Source organism: Lynx canadensis, chromosome B1 (genome assembly GCF_007474595.2).
Source record: "Lynx canadensis isolate LIC74 chromosome B1, mLynCan4.pri.v2, whole genome shotgun sequence".
In the NCBI taxonomy this organism is placed as follows: Eukaryota; Metazoa; Chordata; class Mammalia; order Carnivora; family Felidae; genus Lynx; species Lynx canadensis.
This window is the reverse complement of record NC_044306.2, coordinates 48872148-48890406: the sequence shown is the minus strand read 5'-3', so window position 1 is coordinate 48890406 and position 18259 is coordinate 48872148. Positions and strand designations below refer to the sequence as shown.

At 44.2% G+C, this 18259-nt stretch overlaps 1 protein-coding gene across 1 annotated transcript in view; it reads right to left on the bottom strand.

Moving 5' to 3' along the window:
• The window catches only part of EPHX2 (epoxide hydrolase 2), a 78724-nt gene that overhangs the window by 46153 nt on the left and 14312 nt on the right, over positions 1-18259 (bottom strand). The window contains exons 2-6 of the mRNA XM_030312658.2: positions 17418-17502; positions 10857-11013; positions 9200-9390; positions 7373-7495; positions 4227-4301 (exon numbers count right to left, since the gene is read on the bottom strand). Of these exons, the coding sequence (XP_030168518.1) occupies positions 4227-4301; positions 7373-7495; positions 9200-9390; positions 10857-11013; positions 17418-17502 (631 nt within the window). The remainder of the gene's footprint in view (positions 1-4226; positions 4302-7372; positions 7496-9199; positions 9391-10856; positions 11014-17417; positions 17503-18259) is intronic.

The following is an 18259-nucleotide window of genomic DNA, read 5'->3' as shown; positions in this document are numbered from 1 at the left end:
AGTGACCACAGCACCAGGCTGGGCAGAACCAGGTACGCCTTCTGCAGGCTGCCCCAGGCCGTCTCAGTGTATTGCCAGACCTCACATGGCCCAGTTTGCTCAGCTCAAGACCCCAGTGCTAGAAGATGTTCAAGAAGACAACTGGCCAAAGTGCATTAAAAACAGGCAGCTTTCCTAGGCACATAGGAAGCCTGAAAAGAAAGTTATAATGTTGGAAAGAAGAACAAAACAACTCGGCCTTCCTCCCTGAAAGGCCCTCATACCGTCAGAGTTTCTGGTACTGTTTGACAGGTCTTCTGTATTTTAAACTGGGCTGATTTTGTGCACCGTGTAATATTCATGTTAACATACAGAATACCAGGATTGCTTTGTTAAAAATTGTTTATCTTTTTTTTTTTTTAATTTATTCATTTTGCAGGGAGGGGAAGAGAGAAGGAGATAGAGAATCCCAAGCAGGCTCGCGCTGTCACTGCAGAGCCTGACATGGGGCTTGAACCCATAAACCATGAGATCATGACCTGAGCCCAAACCAAGAGTTGGGCATTTGGGGCACCTGGGTGTCTCAGTTGGTTAAGCGTCCAACTTTGGCTTAGGTCATAACCTCACGGTTCGTGGGTTCATGCCCTGTGTCTGGTTTTGTGCTGATAGCTCAGAACCTGGAGCCTGCTTCGGATGCAGTGTCTCCAGCTCTCTGCCCCTCCCCTGCTCATGCTCTGTCCTTCTCTCTGTCTCTCTCAAAAATGAAAAAGTGTTAAAAAAAAAAAAAAAAAGACTTGGGCATTTAACCAACAGAGCCACCTAGATGCCCCTAAAAATTATTTATCTCTTGGATATAAAGTCTTCTTCAAGCTTTGCTAACTTCTTGTCCTTTCTGGGCTCTGTGTGTCAGAGGCTGCTAGAGCTCTGTATGTGTGTTCTCTTCTCCCTGGCACCTGACAGCATCTTCCAGACCTCCCCCACTTCCTCGCAATGGATGTGGCCATGTGGCCGAGTTCTGGCCAAAGGTATATGAGTAAGAGAAGTATGTGCTACATCCTGGGCCCGTATAACCCTCCCACACTTGGTCCTCCTCCTTTTCCTATCTGCTCCTGGATAGTTAGGGCCTCAAGAAAGTGAGAGCCAGCAGAAAGAAGGAGCCTGGCTGCTTGAACAACTGCATGGAGAACACCCACTCCTACCCCACACTGGACTGCTCTGCAAGCAAGAAAACAAACTTGGTGTTGGGCCACTGAAACCTTGGGATTGTTTGTTTTAGTACTGAACCTACTTCAATCATTATCGTGTGGTCTACGCACACGAACTAAAGCAATATGGAGTCAAAGTGCTCTATTTTCCCCCAAAGTATGTGTCTCCAACTTTCTAATGGAAAGAAATGAGAAAAATAAGCTTTGCATCTAGAAATTCACTTGGAGCAATTCTATTTAGCTGCATCTCCAATTACTCCAAACTCCGTGTTCCAAACCGGAAGTTTCACTCATGATTCCCAAGGAGTTATTTTGCTCGAGAAAGCATTTGGCTGGCATTTCACATACTCCTTCATGGTCTACAGTCTTATCAGAATATGTTCCATAGTGTTCCGGTTGGTACTTGGCAAAGGGAAGGATTTAACTTGAAATTCTATACTCCTTATATTGAAAAATGTTCTAGTACTAATGTCCAGTGAAATGATCTTTTTTTAATATTATTTATATTTTATTTTTCCTCCCTTTATTTTTCCTCCCTTCCCCTCCTGCCATGGTCTTCTGTTAAGTTTCTCAAGAGCCACATATGAGTGAAAACATGGGGTATCTTTCTCTGACTGACTTATTTCTCCAGTAAAATGATTTTTTTTTAAACATTTATTTATTTTTGAGACAGAGAGAGACAGAGCATGAACGGGGGAGGGTCAGAGAGAGAGGGAGACACAGAATCTGAAACAGGTTCCAGGCTCCGAGCTGTCAGCACAGAGCCCAATGCGGGGCTCGAACTCACAGACCGCGAGATCATGACCTGAGCTGAAGTTGGCCGCTTAACCGACTGAGCCACCCAGGTGCCCCTAAAATGATCTTAATCTGCCTCTGTTGTAAGTGAAGCCTAACTCAAAGGCCCCCTCTCGCTGCTTCGTATTTGACTGAGTAGCCCAGCAAACGCACGTACTTTCCCATCCTTTATGTGATATGTTAAAATTACCAGAAAGCCAGAAAATGAGAAAGATCGAACCCAGGCTGGACTGCACCAGCATTCAGGGAAGATACAAGGAATAGCTCTGCCCCAGAAGTGGCCGCCCCAGGCCTTTAATTTGGAGCGAAGACAGAGGGGGTGATAAAGCAGCTCTGATCACACTCCTTCAAGGTCAAATGAGAAATGTATCGAAAGGGACTGGACCTTCAAGCCTCAGAGGAGAAGAACAACCCTGTCCTCGGCGTTGAAGCCACAAGGATACAGCCCAGACCCCAGGCCCCAGGGAAAGAGTCCCTAGCTCCTCAATACCGGAGATGAGGTGTGAGGGGACCTCATGAAACGTTCACCCCTTCAGGAGCCCCCAAGGTTACAGGAGGAGCAGCGCTGACGCTGACCAGTAGCTTCAGCCCTTTCTTTCTATCCGGCTTCCATTTATCCTTCCATGCCTACCTCACCACAGCTGCTAAGCATTCACCGCGGCAGCCTCCGCCCTCACAGGGCCCATCCCAAGCGCTCCAGGCACCACTATTATACAAGGACCTGTGAATGTTTATCTCAGTAGACTGGAAGATTCCTGAGGTCACAGAAGACCCTCCATTCATCTCGGTATTTCTCTCCATGCCTGGCAAATGACAAATACCCAGTAAATATTGGAGGAGCTGTCCTCCAGGGCAGCAGGGGGTACTACGCCCCATGGTCTGCATGCGGTATTTTAATTACCGTTGACCCTTGAACAAGGTGGGAACAAGGGGTACTGACCCCCACCCGGAGTCGAACATCTGCATGTAATTTTTGACTCCCCCAAAACTGAACTATTACTAGCTTGCTGTTGACCGGAAGCCTTACCGATAATAGTTGATTAACACGTATTTTGTGTTCTACGTCTCATATGCTGGAATCTTACAATAAAGTGAGCTAGAGGAAAGAAAACGTATCTGAGAAAATCATAAGGGAGAGAAAATGCATCTAGAGCACTGTTCTTACAAAATCCTCATATGAGTGGACCCATGCTATTCAAACCCGTGTTGTTCAAGGGTCAACTGTAATCCACACAAGAACGCTGAAGGCAAGTATTAGTATCACCTCATTATAAAGCTGCGTACACTGAGATTCAGAGTGATAAAGAAATGTACCTGGGGGCACCTAGGTGATTCAGCTGGCTAAGCGTCTGACTCTTGATTTAGGCTCAGGTCATGATCTCGCGGTTTCATGCGTTTGAGCCCCATGTCAGGCTCTGTGCTGATTCTGCAGAGCCTGCTTGGGATTCTCTCTCTCTCTCTCTCTGCCCCTCCCCAGCTTGTCCTCTCTCTCTCTCAAAATAAATAAATAAACTTAAAAAGAATTATTAAAAAAAGAAAAAAAGAAATGTACCTAAACTTGCAAACTTGGTGCCCATGCCAGGATTCAAACTGGTTCTGCCTGTCTCCAAAGCAACTGTCCCATCTTGTTTAGCATACAAGCTGACCTGCAGCTTTGGGTCCCTTTTCATTTAAATGGGACCAATGACAAATTAAGAGAGATCCCAAAATGAACCCATTGAATGGGGTTAGGACATTCTAACACCCTGCTCTGTATCCTGGCTGGCTCAGGAGTCGAGGCCCCTCTGCACATGGCCTTGGCTTTGCCATAGCCCTGACCGCCGGATGTTTTAATGACCACTTCTGTCCTTTGTCCTCACTCTGGGTTCCTTGAGAACGAGTCTGTCTTGTTCTCATACCTGGCCCTTGCCGACACCAAGGCAGTGGGTGATGAATATGTGTTGGAATAGAAACAAGTTCTCCCCAGAACACAGGCCAGACACACATGCCCTTTAGCACCTCCGGGCCACTCAGGGACCCATATAACCTGTTGTTCCAAAGGAGTCTGACTACATCTGTCACACTGCTTTGCATATCCTAAGGCGTGGTGCCTTCTGACTTCTGTGGACTGATACTCGTGGGAAGTACTATTTCCCTACAAGCAGCGGATGTTCGGCTACCCTCAGCATTTAACAAATGTCTCTGCAGGTCCGTGTAGGTGACCTATTTAGGGAGGGCACGGCGGCCTGGGAGAGAGCGCTCACATACCTTTATTGGCACATAGCCGTGGCTCACGTCCCTCGGATTGCATGCGATTGGTAGGGCGGTGGCAACTTGGAGAAGCTGGACGGAAAAGAGGTACGGTAAGAGAGGCGGCAGCCTCCTTCAGTGAGAAGTTCTGAGAGAGCTTCCAGAACTCCAGAGTGCTGGCCTGTGCCGTGGCCTCCTGAGTCCTCCGGGGATTTCCCAGCCCATGTCCCTCTCCTGCAGGCACACAGCTACATTTCTCTTCTCCCCTCTCTCTCAGGTCAGAGTAGCCCATGACTGAGTCCTCTGACAGAAGGCTATGGCCTGTCAGCCTGACCCATTAAAATCCCCCTCGATTCTCTAAATTCTCTACCCCGCCTCTCCCAGCTGAGAGCCTGGTGTGACCTAGGAAACCACCGGTGGAAGACGGTGGGTCCTCCGTCAACCCGGGTCTTTGAATGGCTGCATGAAGCAAAGCCCCTGGCTGCCACCAACTGAACTTCACATAAGGAAAAAAAAACAACAAAAACTAACTGCTCTAAAACACTGAGATTTTGTACTTCAATTAATAGAATTCTTCTCTGTGGCAGTTCCTCAAGTGGTCACCCAGGCACCTCTTGGACAGCACTAGGAATGCAAAGTTCACCGTCCCATCACTGGATGGCTCTGCTGAAGGGATTCTCTCTCAAGCTGGCCAAAATCAAACTCTCTCGGCCTCTGTATTCATCTGCTCGAGCTGCCATAACAATGTGCCACAGACAAGGTGACAGAAACAACAGACAGTTATGTCTTTCAGTTCTGGAAGCTGGGTTGGTTCTTCCTGAGGCCTCCCTCTTTGGCTTGCGATGGCCGCCTTCACCCTGGGTCCTCACATGGTCTTCCCTGTGTGTGTGTGTGTGTGTGTGCGTGTCCTAACTGCCTGTTCTCATAAGGACACAGTCATACTGGTTTAAGGCCTACCCCAATGACCTCATTTTACCTTAATCATCTCTTTAAAAGCCCTATCTCCAAATATAGTCACTTCTGAGGTCCTGGGGCTTTCACATGAATGAATTTGAGGTGGAAGGGGGCAGAGTTCAGCCTGCAGTCCCCAGGTCTGTCCTCTGGAGTCCCAGGAGGTCAGATAACCCATCTTTGTATGACATCTGGGTAAAGAAGAAAATTCCTGAACAAAGGGTGCATAAGGGGCTCCTTTGACTCATTTGTGTCAGGTATCTTGAGACAAATGATAAAGGACAGGATGATGAGCACACATAAGTGAATTTATTCATGACAAGTGACATATTAGTGACTTCTACTGCTAGATCTCTCATCTTTAGTCCCAAAGCTGTAACTGAGGAAGAAGTGGCTCCCATCAGCTATCCAGTTCTCTGACCTCTAAAGCGCAGGAAGTAAACTATGAAATCTACCTCCCTTTTAAACATGGAAGAGTCTGCCTGGGCATCCTCCGAGGGTGGGAAACAGAAGGCAAGCCCCCAACCTCTGTGGCATCTGGAGGGGATTCAGAGTGTGGTGGGAGGGATGGCAGCTTGGTGGCCTCTGATGACAATGAGCCTTGTCGGGCCTGAGGAAGCCAAGACACTGACCATAGGCCAGTGTGCCTTGGGACCCTTCTTCTAAGGTATCCCTGGCTTCCTAGGTCACACCCTAGCAGATGTCCCACTGCTTCCAGAGCTGAGGGGGTGGGGGTTTCCTGTTCTTATAGTTCTCCCGCCGTTTATACAATTTACAAAGCCTGTTCAGAACTGAGTCCCATAGCCTTCCTGAGAGATAAGGGGTAAGTCTCCTCCACTTAAAAAGGTGTAATTTTCATTTTCATTTCATTTTTCCTTTTATCTTGCCCATACTCTGGGGAAGGAGACAGGTGAGGCACGGTTTACTTTTCTGATTTTACAGGACAGGTATCTGTGGCTCATATATGACCAGGGGATACTAGTAAGTGGGGCAAGCAGGTGGCTGCTGGGATTCCACGTTTTCTTCTCTACTGCACAAGACCTCCAGGCTTGTGAAAGGATAAATCAAGTCTGGGCAAGACGCTTTGAGGTTGTGAAGTCATTAGATACACATTTTGTATTTATTTGTTAAAAATGACAAATCAATTGTCCCTGTCATGGGGGCTAAATTTGTGTTCCCTCCAAATTCATCTGTTGACATCTTAATCCCCAGAGCCTCAGAATGGGACTGTGTTTAGAGATAAGGTCTTTAAAGAGGTCACTTACGTTAAACGAGGTCATCGTGGAGTGAGCCTACTAGAGTTAAACTATAATCTGGCTGGTGCCCTTGTAAGAGGAGGGCATTTGGACACACACACACAGGGCAAGACCATGTGAAGACAGAGAGAATGTGGCCATCCATCTACAAGCCAAGGAGAGAGGCCTCAGAAGAAACCATCCCACCAACACCTTAATCTTGGACTTCTGGCCTCCTAGCCAGACTGCCTTGGCCACCCACTCTGTGTACTTTATGGCACCTCGGGAAACGAATGCAGTTCCCTTTGAGAAAATGGTTGGGATGGCTGTGACGTCCAGCTGGCTTAGCCAGGCGTATGTCCCTCCCTCCTCTCGCATTATGCTGACACAAGCAAAGCAATGCATTCCTGCAAAAGGCTTGTATTAACTGCTCCGCCTGGGCTCGGCGGGCTCAGCCATCTCAGGTAGACTTCTCTAACAACAAAAGGTTCCTCAGCTCTGGCACAGAAGGCTAACCCCTAGGCCGCCATCGGACATCATTAAGGGCATCCCATCCTCCTCTGTGAGGGATGGTTAACTAAACCACTCTGCCTGAGTGCCAGCAGTATGACCAGGCAGACCAGGTGAGGACTGTGCCCCGCACCCCCATGGGGTCAGGCCTGGCAGCTAAATTCTCAATATTTACTCTAAAAAGTCAAGGCTGGTGGGTTTGAAAGCCTCAATCTTGTCTTGGGTCTTGGTTCTTCTAACTCTGACTAGTATGGATTCTCGTTCTCAGAGCAGTTTCTCTGTTCATGACTGCAGAGAAAGAAATACAAAGCTCTTCAAGGACATCATGCTGACTGCACAATAGGTACTGGCCTCCCACCCAGGAGGTCCAAGAACTCCCAGAACCGGTTCTCCCCTCCCTTGCTGTTTCTTGCACACCTAAGCACCGGTGACTGGCCAAAACCCAACCTGGCGCAGCCGTAAAGTTACCTGCACCCCAGTTACTTTCTCCAGTTCCCTCAGGGCTGTGTCTGTGTCATGGACGAGAATGGTGACCATCCCCAAGTCACGAGCTGGCTCCAGATTAGCCCCGATGTCATCCAAGAATACAACCTATATCCAAATAGCACAGATACTAGAATCACCACCGGCCAAAGCAAAACTCACGCGTGAGGGACAACACCGGAAAGAAACACATTAAAATGCAAACACTGGTTATTTTATGGCAAGATGAAGAATTACTTTTTCTCCATATAATTATTTACTCTTAAAGTTAAAAATACTTAGAGGTGCCTGGGTGGCTCAGTAGGTTAAGTGTCCGACTTTGGCTCAGGTCATGATCTCCCAGTCCATGAGTTTGAGCCCCGCATCAGGCTCTGTGCTAATAGCTCAGAGCCTGGAGCCTGCTTCGGATTCTGAAGCTTCCTCTCTCTCTTCCTCTCTCCCACTTGCACTCTATCTCAAAAACAAAAAAACATTTTTTAAAAAAAGTTAAAAACATTTAATTACATGAGCATACACATAAACACACAGATAGATACACTTATTCCCATATGCACTTATGGGTTTCAGCCTGAATTCTGAAACTGTAAGAAAATTAAGGAAGGATATAAACTTATCAGGGTGACATCAAAATAAATTAATCTAGGAAATCAACATGTATGAACAGATGAACAGACAAAAAAAGTGTGGAAAAGAACTGTAATAAGGGCAGATACTAAAACAAATTATCAAGCCACAGAAGGTAAAAAAAAAAAAAAAAAAGGGGGTGGTGGTGAGGGGGTGTTAGAAGATAGACATGTTAGTGAAATAGAAGAGAGCTGAGGAATAAACCCAAATATAAACAATTCGTGTTGTCTGCCTGATGAGGAAAAACAGTATTTGAAAGATTATATAATTATTTTAACTGTTTTGGGGGAAAAATGGATGCTTCCTTCACACCTCATCCCAAAATAAATTCTGAATGGAGCAAAGATTTACATTTTAAAGTTAAAAGAAAATCTTAAAGTTGTAGAAGAAAGCATAAGCGCATTCATCATCTTGGATTACGGCAGGTCTAGAATTCTAAGCAGCTCACACGACCCAAAAGTCAGAAATGAGAAGACGTTTATTTATACGCACACTAAAATTCAGAGCACTGTTACAAGGCTTAATCCAGGGACTAAGGGGAGCAAGAGCAAAGTTTGAGAGGAGAGAGGAAGACTTCTGGGATTGAGCCTGATAAGGAGTCCCCATGACAGAGTTCAGGGTTTCATCTGATGAGCTCGTGGACAAGGTGGGGCCAATGAGAAAGAGTCAGAAACATCAGCGAAAGGAATTTAATCTTGTTCTGATTGCCTTTTTTGAAAATTAGAGGTGGAGAATACAAGGAAAACAGAGTTTTAGAAATAGATAATTAGAGACAATATAAAGACAGAATTTTAGGGGTGCCTAGAGAGACAGCTGTAATATTGGAGCCCACTTCTGCTCACCCTTTGGTGGGGTGACTCTTACCAGCCTTGTGGTCTTGGGAAAGTCTCCCAGGGTCTATGTTCCTTTATAGGTAAACTGAGGCAGCTGGTCAGCAGTTTTGACAATACCTGTTTTGACCAATAAAAGCCACAGAGAGGGGCCAGATCCCCACATCTTGTAGACTGTTCTAGACTGAAGGGATGGGTAAAGTCCTTTATAAGTCCTGGCCTGGGAGAACAGGACCCTGCCACTGGACCTAGAGGTCCTACCAGGCTCCAGATGTCCCCCACCTGCTCACTCCTCCACAGTTTTTAATTGCAGTATCTCTAGAACATTCTTTTTCACTAAAAGGAAGTGTCTACATACCTCATTGGGGCTGGCGTTCAAGGTGTCCAGTACAAACTTGTAGATCTGAGGATCAGGCTTGGCCATTCTAATCCTGCATGACTCTACCAGGAAGTCAAAGTGTGGCCTCAGCTGACACACCAGCTGGGCCAGGATGCCCCTCTGAGCACTGTCATCCAGCCAGTTGTTGGTGAGGAGGCAGGTTGTATATCCTGAGAGAGAAGACACCAGTGACTGGACCAGATACAGGACTTTGCTCTGAGAAGCTCAGGGTACCCCACGGAGAAGGGGCCAAGCAGGGTTCTGTTTATTTACATCAACCTCTTGATGCCCAGTGTCTAAACTGACAGGTTGGAAAAGAAGCATCTTCACCCATTAGCACCTCCTGACACAGAGACCTGAGAGTGAGTTAACTGTGTACATTAAGGGCTTCCAGAAGCTTGGATAGAAACACTACATCCCTCAATTCCTTGCGACTGTAGAGCAAGAGGTTGTGACCTTCATCAGCTCATATGATCCTCACCACCTTTGGGGTAGGCGGGACAGATCTTACCATCCACTTTTACAGCAAACAGAAGCTCAGAAAAATTATGAGCTGCCCTGAGCCACACAGTGAAGGCAGAACCCAGCCGGCTCAGAACTGTGCCTTTGGACTGCCCTGCCAGTGCTTCTTCCAGTCTATAGTACTTAAGACTCAGCTCGACTATAGTTCGAAACACCTGCCTTAACTGTCAGAGACTGTATTCCCATTTCAAAACTAGAGGAATGTAAACAGAGACAGCATTATCCCCTGGAAGGGCAAGAACCAGGAGCTTCTGGGAACAAGATACTGATGAGTCAGTGATGAGACCCTGTGCATGTAACATGAGTGAGAGATACGGACATGGGATGGCTTAGCCGCGACCAGATAAGTCTACTGATGAGTGGGTAGAATGATTTCAAATATGCCTGTGACCAAGAGCTGGGTTCTGACACTGAATAAATGTCTATCGGATAAACATGATCTCACGTCTTAGACCATTTGACACCATCTGAATTCGTGTCAGCTAGCTCATAGCTCAGCCCCTTTGACATCCAAAGGTCAAGACAATCCCAGTTGCTTAAAAGGCCTTGATTTTCAATCACTGTGGCAAGAAGTTGGGTCATTCTGGTCATTACTAGTGTCACTAGAGGGAGAGAATTTTGCTCACAAGGCAGTCTCTGGCACAAATTGCTTTATTAAATAAAATTCTTACATTTTCCCAGCTATTCTGATGGTGTTATTTTTTGCCATTTGATAAAACTTACTTTGGGGCTATGTTTTAAGAATGGCTTTCCGGGGCGCCTGGGTGGTGCAGTCGGTTAAGCGTCCGACTTCAGCCAGGTCACGATCTCGAGGTCCGTGAGTTCGAGCCCCGCGTCAGGCTCTGGGCTGATGGCTCAGAGCCTGGAGCCTGTTTCCGGTTCTGTGTCTCCCTCTCTCTCTGCCCCTCCCCTGTTCATGCTCTGTCTCTCTCTGTCCCAAAAATAAATAAAAAACGTTGAAAAAAAAAATAAATAAATAAATAAAAAAAGAATGGCTTTCCATTGAGGTCCAGAAGACCTGTGATCTCAGAGCACATCTAGATGTCTTCTGACCTAACCTTTCCAAGGGTTCTGGTGTGGATGGTTCCGAGAACGGCCAGTATTGGATCCTTACCCTGCTTTCTGAGAGAAAGAGCCGCCTGAAGCATGGGGTGGTTGATCTTTGTTGCAGCCGCCTTGCCAAAGATTTGACTTACAGAGAAATTCTCAGGGAGGCGGATTCCAGAGTCCTGAGAACACTTCCTGCAGTTTTCTTCCATGAGTGGCACCCACTGTAAAAATGAATTCATAAGGGACTATCAATTTGTACAACCCTTTGTACAACCCCTTGCTGTGATCCAGCAATTCCACTCCTAGACACACATCCAATGGGAATGTCACCATTCCCAAAAGACATGTTCACCAAAAGACATGTACATACATGCACTATTCTAGGGCACTGTAGCAGCACTGTTCCTAAGAGTCCCACACTGCAAACTACACAAATGCCCCTGTGATGGGCTGAATGGTGTTTCCCCCAAATTTATGTTGAAATCTTAACCCCTCATACTTCAGAATGTGACTACTCTTGGAGGTAGGGTCTTTAAAGAGGTGATTAAGATAAAATGAGGTCAGGAGTGGGCCCTAATCTAATCTGACTGGTATCCTGGTAAGAACAGGAGATTAGGACACACACACACACACACACACACACACACACACACACACACAGGAAGGACTGAAGACACAGGAAGATGGCCACTACAAGTCAAGAAGAGAGACCTCAGAAAAAACCAACCCTGTCACACCTTGATCTTGGGCTTCAAGGCTCCAGAGCTTTGAGAAAATAAATTTCTATTGTTTAAACCACTAAGTCTGTGATATTTTGTTACCGTGGGCCTAGATAACTAATATACTTATTAAGAGCAAAATGGATTATGATACATTTACGCACTATGATAGCAGCCCTATTTGTAATAGCTCACGTTGAAAACTACCTAAATACCCAATAGCAGAATGATAGGCCATAAATGAACCCATGCATACGTGGTCAAATAATTTACAACAAAAGAGCCAATATACAATGGGAAAAGGACAATCTCTTCAATAAATGGTGTTCGGAAAATTGGACAGCAACATGCAAAACAATGAAATTTGACCCCATCCTACATCATACACAAAAATTAACTCAAAATGGATAAAAGACTGAAACCGTAAAACCCCTAGAAGAAAACATAGGTGGTAAATTCCTTGACATAGGTTTTGGTGATGATTTTAGGAATCTGACAACAAAAGTAAAAGCAACAAAAGCAAAAATAAACAAGTGGGACTGCTTCAAACTAAAAAGCTTCTACACAGCAAAGGAAGACATCAACAAAATGACAAAATGAAAAGGGAAACCTATGGAATGGAAAAAACATATCAGATATCACATATCTGATAAGGAGCTAATATCCAAAATACATAAAGAACTCATACAACCCAACAGCAAAAAAAAGCAAACATTCTGATTAAAAAACATATGGAAGATCTGAAAAGACATTTTTCCAAAGAAGACATACAGATGGCCAAGAGACACATGAAAAGATGCTCAACATGACCAACCATCAGGGATATGCAAATCAAAACCACAGTGGGATATCACCTCTCACCTATCAGAATGGCTTTTACCAAAAAGACAAGAAATAACAAATGTTTGTGAGGATGTAGAGAAAAGGGAACCCCTCCGCGCTGTTGGTGGAATGTAAACTGGTATAGTCACTGTGGAAAACGATATGGAGGTTCTCCAAAAAATTAAAAATATAACTACCGTATGACCCAACATTCTACTTCTGGGTATTTATCCAAAGAAAACAAAAACACTAACTCAAAAAGATATCTGTACCCCCATGTTCACTGCAGCATTATTTATAATAGCCAAGGTATGAAAACGAACCAGGTGCCCATCAATGGATGAATGAATGGATAAAGAAAATGTGATATATAAATACAATTGAATGTTATTCAGCTATAAAGAAGAACAAAAATTTTGCCATTTGTGACAATATGAAGATCGAGGGCATTATGATAAGTGAAATAAGCATACAGAGAAAGAAAAATACCATATGATTTCTCTTACATGTGGAAACTAAATTAAAAACTGAAACCAAAACAAAACACCAAAAAAAAGCCAAACTCATAGATACAGAGAATATGGCTGCTAGAGGCAGGTGGGGGTAGGAGTGGGAGCAATGAATGGGGGGGGGTCAAATGATAAAAAATAAGGGGGTTGCTCCTGGGTGGCACAGTCAGTTGAATGTCTGACTCTTGATTTCGGCTCAGGTCATGATCTCACAGTTCATGAGACTGAGCCCCATGTCGGGGTCTGCACTAACAGCTCACAGCTTGCTTGGGATTCTGTCTCTCCGTCTCTTTTCCCCTCCCCTGCTCATGCACTCTCTTTCTCTCAAAATATTATTTCTCTCAAAATAAATAAATAAACTTAAAAAAAAGACACAAATGCCAAAATGGATGCAAGATAAAATATAAAATGCAAATAGACCAAAGCCATTAAGGGAATTAAAAAAATAATGGATGAATTCACCTTTCCATAAAAATAATAAAACTCTTCCAGGCTTAGACTATTATACAAGTAAAAAAATATATATAGTTAAGTGGGAGAGTTACGTAAGTAGATTTGCATTTTAGGGAGGTCATCCTGGAAACAGTGAAGAGGGTTGGAGGAAGGGAGAATAATTAGAATTTTCACAAGTTCCCACCATCACAAATATCCACCTACTGGCATCTGTGGCCAAGAACTCCATCTTCCCTTCCGTTGCCAAAGATAATGGTCTACTGCTCTTATCAAGTTCAACCCCTCCATCCAGATTCCATTCCTTTGGGCTTCAAGAACATGGCTCCATCGGGTCTCCCTTCCTTATTCCTCTATCAGCAACCTTCCTTGCTAGTGGATCATTGTCATCAGCATACAAGCATGTTGTTTTCATAAAGGAAACCTCTTTCCCCTCCCACTACTGTCCCATTTTTCTGCCCCACTTTGCCTGAAAACTTCACGTAGTCTTCAACCCCTTTTTCTCATTCTTTCCTGAACATGCTCTGATCAGGCTTTCACCTCCACATTCCAGAGGCTCCTCTAGGCAATGTTACCAATGACCTCCATGTTGTGTTGCTGTATCTAATGGGCACTCGCCAGGCTTCTACCTGACCTAGCAGTTGCATTGATACAGATGACCACTCTCTTCATCTGAAACTTGATAACTTCTTGGCTTTCAGGTCTCCTCACTCTCCTGATTTTTCTCTTATTGATGAAGATTCATTCTCCATCCCTCATTGCTGGGTCTTCCACATCAACCTGACCTTTAACATCAGAGTACCTGGGGGTCTGGATGCCCCATTTATACTTCCTTTCTCCACAATCATGCTGAGTCCAATGGCATTAAAAGTGCCATCTACATGCTGTGTGTGTGTGTGTGTATTCATATTCAGCTTGGACATCTTTATTCAACTCTGGGTTTGCATATCCAGCTGTCTATTCTACATTCCATTTGGAGATCATTAAGCATTTCAAATTAAAATATCCCAAACTGGGCACCTGATTTCCCAGCCCCACAGTGATGAACAGCAACTGATACTTCTGGTTTGTTCTGGCCAGAAACCTTTTATCCTTCATTCCTCTCTCATATTCACACTCGATCCATCAGGAAAACCTGTTGAATCTACGGGCAAACTATTCCAGACTCGGACCACTTTTTACCGCTTCCACCAACATTCCTTTAGTCCAAGCTACTGCCATCTCTCACCAAGTCAGGTTTTAAAAGTATCATTCAGGAGGTGGATCTGAGGTTTGTCCTCCCATCTTCTCATTTGGCTGCCTCTCGAATAAACCTTTTCCTTGATGTAAATACATATATATACTGTCACTTCACCACTCAAAATCTCCCAGTGCCTTTCCATCTCAGGGTGAAAAAAAAAGCAGAATGGATAAACAGATTGGAGTATATTCACACAATGGGATATCATGCGGCAATGAGAATAAAACTATAACTGCGCACAATAACATCTATGATTCTCCAAATATAAGGTGGAGGAAAAGATACCACATACAAGAGTTCAGCTGTGTAGTGGTTCCATTTACATAAAGTACAAACAGTGATCTCTAAGGTTAGAAGTCCGGAAGCGTAGTTACTCTTGGAGAGGGGCGTGTCTAGAAGGGGCATAAGTGGGGTGTCTACAGTGTTGATCATGTTTTATTTCTGGATAAATAAAACGTGCTGTCTGTGAAAATTCATTAAGCTGTACACTTGGTGTACTTTTCTGTCTGTGTTGCACACACAAATGATTAATTAAAAGATGACATTCATTCCCATGATATGACCTTTTTAAAAGACAAACTGAACCTAAGTAGCATTGATCCTTGAACAATGTGGGGCTGGAGGCACTGACCCCCCGTGCAGTCAAAAATCCACATATAACTTTTGACTCCCCAAAAGCTTAACTACTAATAACCTACTGTTGACCAGAAGACTTACTGATAATAGTTGATTACCACATACATGTTATATGTATTATATACTGTATTCACACGATGAAGTAGGCTAGAGAAAAGAACACATTATTAAGAAAATCCTAAGGAAGAGAAAATGCATTTACAGCACTGTATGTGTATTTATTGAAAAAAATCCACGTAGGGGTGGGCCCACGCTGTTCAAACGTACGTTGTTCAAGGGCCAACTGCTGTTTGGTTTTTCAGGCCTGCTACACACAGACTAAAGAAGTCTGAATGGGTGCAGGGTTTTTATGGCAATTACAAGATACTCACTCTAGTATGTTCACTGAAAACATGTTGCACTTCCCTCTTTCCTTATCTTTCAACAATATTACTGCAGATTTTTTATTGACTTAGCATTTATTCTCAACAGTATCATTACTTTTCACTCCCCAGTGGCCACAGTGTGTGTGTGTGTGTGTGTGTGTGTGTGTGTGTGTGTGTGTGTGTGAGTGATGTGCCTTCACAGAATAGGTATGCTTTTGCTTTCTACTACAGTGTGCCGTAAGTTCTCTGACAGACAATAGGTAGCTGTAATCTGCAAAAGGTTTTTTTTTAATTTATTTTTTTTAAACATTTATTCATTTTTGAGAGTGAGAGACAGAGCATGAGCGGGGGAGGGGCAGAGAGAGAGGGAGGCTCCAGGCTCTGAGCTGTCAGCCCAGAGCCCGACGCGGGGCTCAAACACACAGACTGTGAGATCATGACCTAAGCCGAAGTCGGACGCTCAACTGACTGAGCCACCCAGGCACCCCTAAAAAGTTTTAAAATATAGACTGTGTTCTCTGTGTGCTTATGAAATAGATTCTCAATAGCCTTTCTTCTTCCAGACACAAACAGAATTCAAGTGGTTTCAAATCCTGATTATTTTGTTAAAAAACAATTGGGGGGTGGCGCCTGAGTGGCTCAGTCGGTTATGATCTTGCAGTCCGTGAGTTCGAGCCCTGCATAGGGCTCTCTGCTGACAGCTCCTCCCCCACTCACACTCTGTCTCTCAAAAGTGAATAAACATTTAAAAAAATAATAAAAATTAAAAAAATAAAAAACGAGATTGTAGTAACAATAGTAACTACTATTTATTGAGCACCTACTATGTGCCAGGCACTGTGCTAGACACTTTCCAAGCTTCCTAACAGCCTATGAAATAGAGAGTATACCACTCTCATTTTGACTGAGACTTTGACAGGTTAAGCAACTTGTTGGGGTCACAAAGTCTGTAAGTGGGAGCTGTGATTCAAATCCTGCACTGATCTAGCAATCCCTTCTAAGGTATATATACCCAGAAAAATTGAAAGCAAGATGTCAAACAGATAATACACCCATGTTCACAGCACTATTATTCACAATAACCAAAAGGTGGAAACAACCCAATGTCCGTCGACAGGTGAATGGATAAACAAAATGTGGTCTACCCACACAATGGAAAACGAACCATCCTTAAAAAGGAAAGAAATCCTTTCACATGCCACAGCACGGATGCACTTTGAAGACACCGTGCTAAGGGAAACAAGCCAGTCACAAAAGGACAAATATGGCATGATTCCACTTAGATGATATAGCGAGAGCAGCTACATACATAGAGACAGAAAGTTCAGCAATGGTTGCTGGTGGCTGAGGAAAAAGAAGGATGGGGAGTTCTTGTTTAAGGAGTACAGAATCTCACTTTTGCAAGATGAAGAGTTCTGGAGATGCATGGTGGTGATGCATTCACAATATGAATATACTTTACATTACAAAATTATATGCTTAAAGCGATCAAGATGGTAACTTTTCTATTATGTGTATTTTGCCACAATTTAAGGTAAAAACAAAACAAAACAAAACAAAACAAAAGGACACTATTTATATCCACAAAGCTACTCTGGCTGTTGTAATTCACTGGCATAGATCTTCAAAGGGTTGGAAATTTTCCAGTCATGGGGTGCCTCCTGCTGGCTGGCCGAAAGAGACAATACACCAGTCTTAAATATCTCTTTGTGTGTCTCTGGGCCTCCATACCAGTCTCAGGAGGTAAGTACTAGAAGGGGTAAATGGGTAAAGCAAATGTGAGTTTGCCCTCAGGGAGCTTCTAGTTAGTGCGGGAGAATGGGTGTGTGGGCACAGAATGCCTTCTCAGGGAGGTGGGGGGCAGTCTATGAAGTTTCCCCTTACCTGGGAATATGTGATCTCTCCCCTCATGAGGCGGCCACTGGGACCATCTGGGTCTCCTTTCTGGAAAGCTTCATTCAGAAAGCCTCTGGAAGACGCAAAGGAACAACATCACGAATGTTCTGATGACTTCATCACAGCACCACATAGGGGACGGACACTATTTATATCCACAAACTGCTGTTAGAAAGACATTCTGCCATGAAGGGGGAAATGCAAAGTCCAAGTTGGAATCTTAGTCTGAAAGTGCAATCCAACTGTGACATGAGACCATAAACTAAATGATGAATATGCCCACAGGTGAAGCAGCTCATCATTCCTGTTTTCAGCTCATTTGCACACAGCATCGCTCCCAATGACTGCTTTATTAGTACATATTCTTCAAAGGGAATGAAATATTTTTTCTGGTTTTGTTTCTGAACATAGAGTTTTTCTTTCTTTTCTTTTTTCTTTCTTTTCTTTCTTTCTTTCTTTCTTTCTTTCTCTTTCTTTCTCTCTCTCTCTCTCTCTCTCTCTCTCTCTTTCTTTCTTTCAGACTCCACTCCCAATGTAGGGCTTGAACTCACAACCCTGAGACCAAGAGTCACACACTCTACCGACTGAGCCAGCCAGATGTCCCCAACCATATAGTTCCTATTTCATTTTAACCTTATTTAAGTTTTAAAAGGTTTTCTCATGTCATGAGCTAAATTGTGCCCTCCCCCAATTCATATGTTGGAAGTCCTAATCTCCAGTACTTCAGAATGTGACTGTATTTGGAGACAGGCCTTTAAAAAGGGGATTAAGTTAAAATGAGGTCATTAAGGTGGGCCCTACGCCAATAACTAACTGGTGTCCCAAGGAGC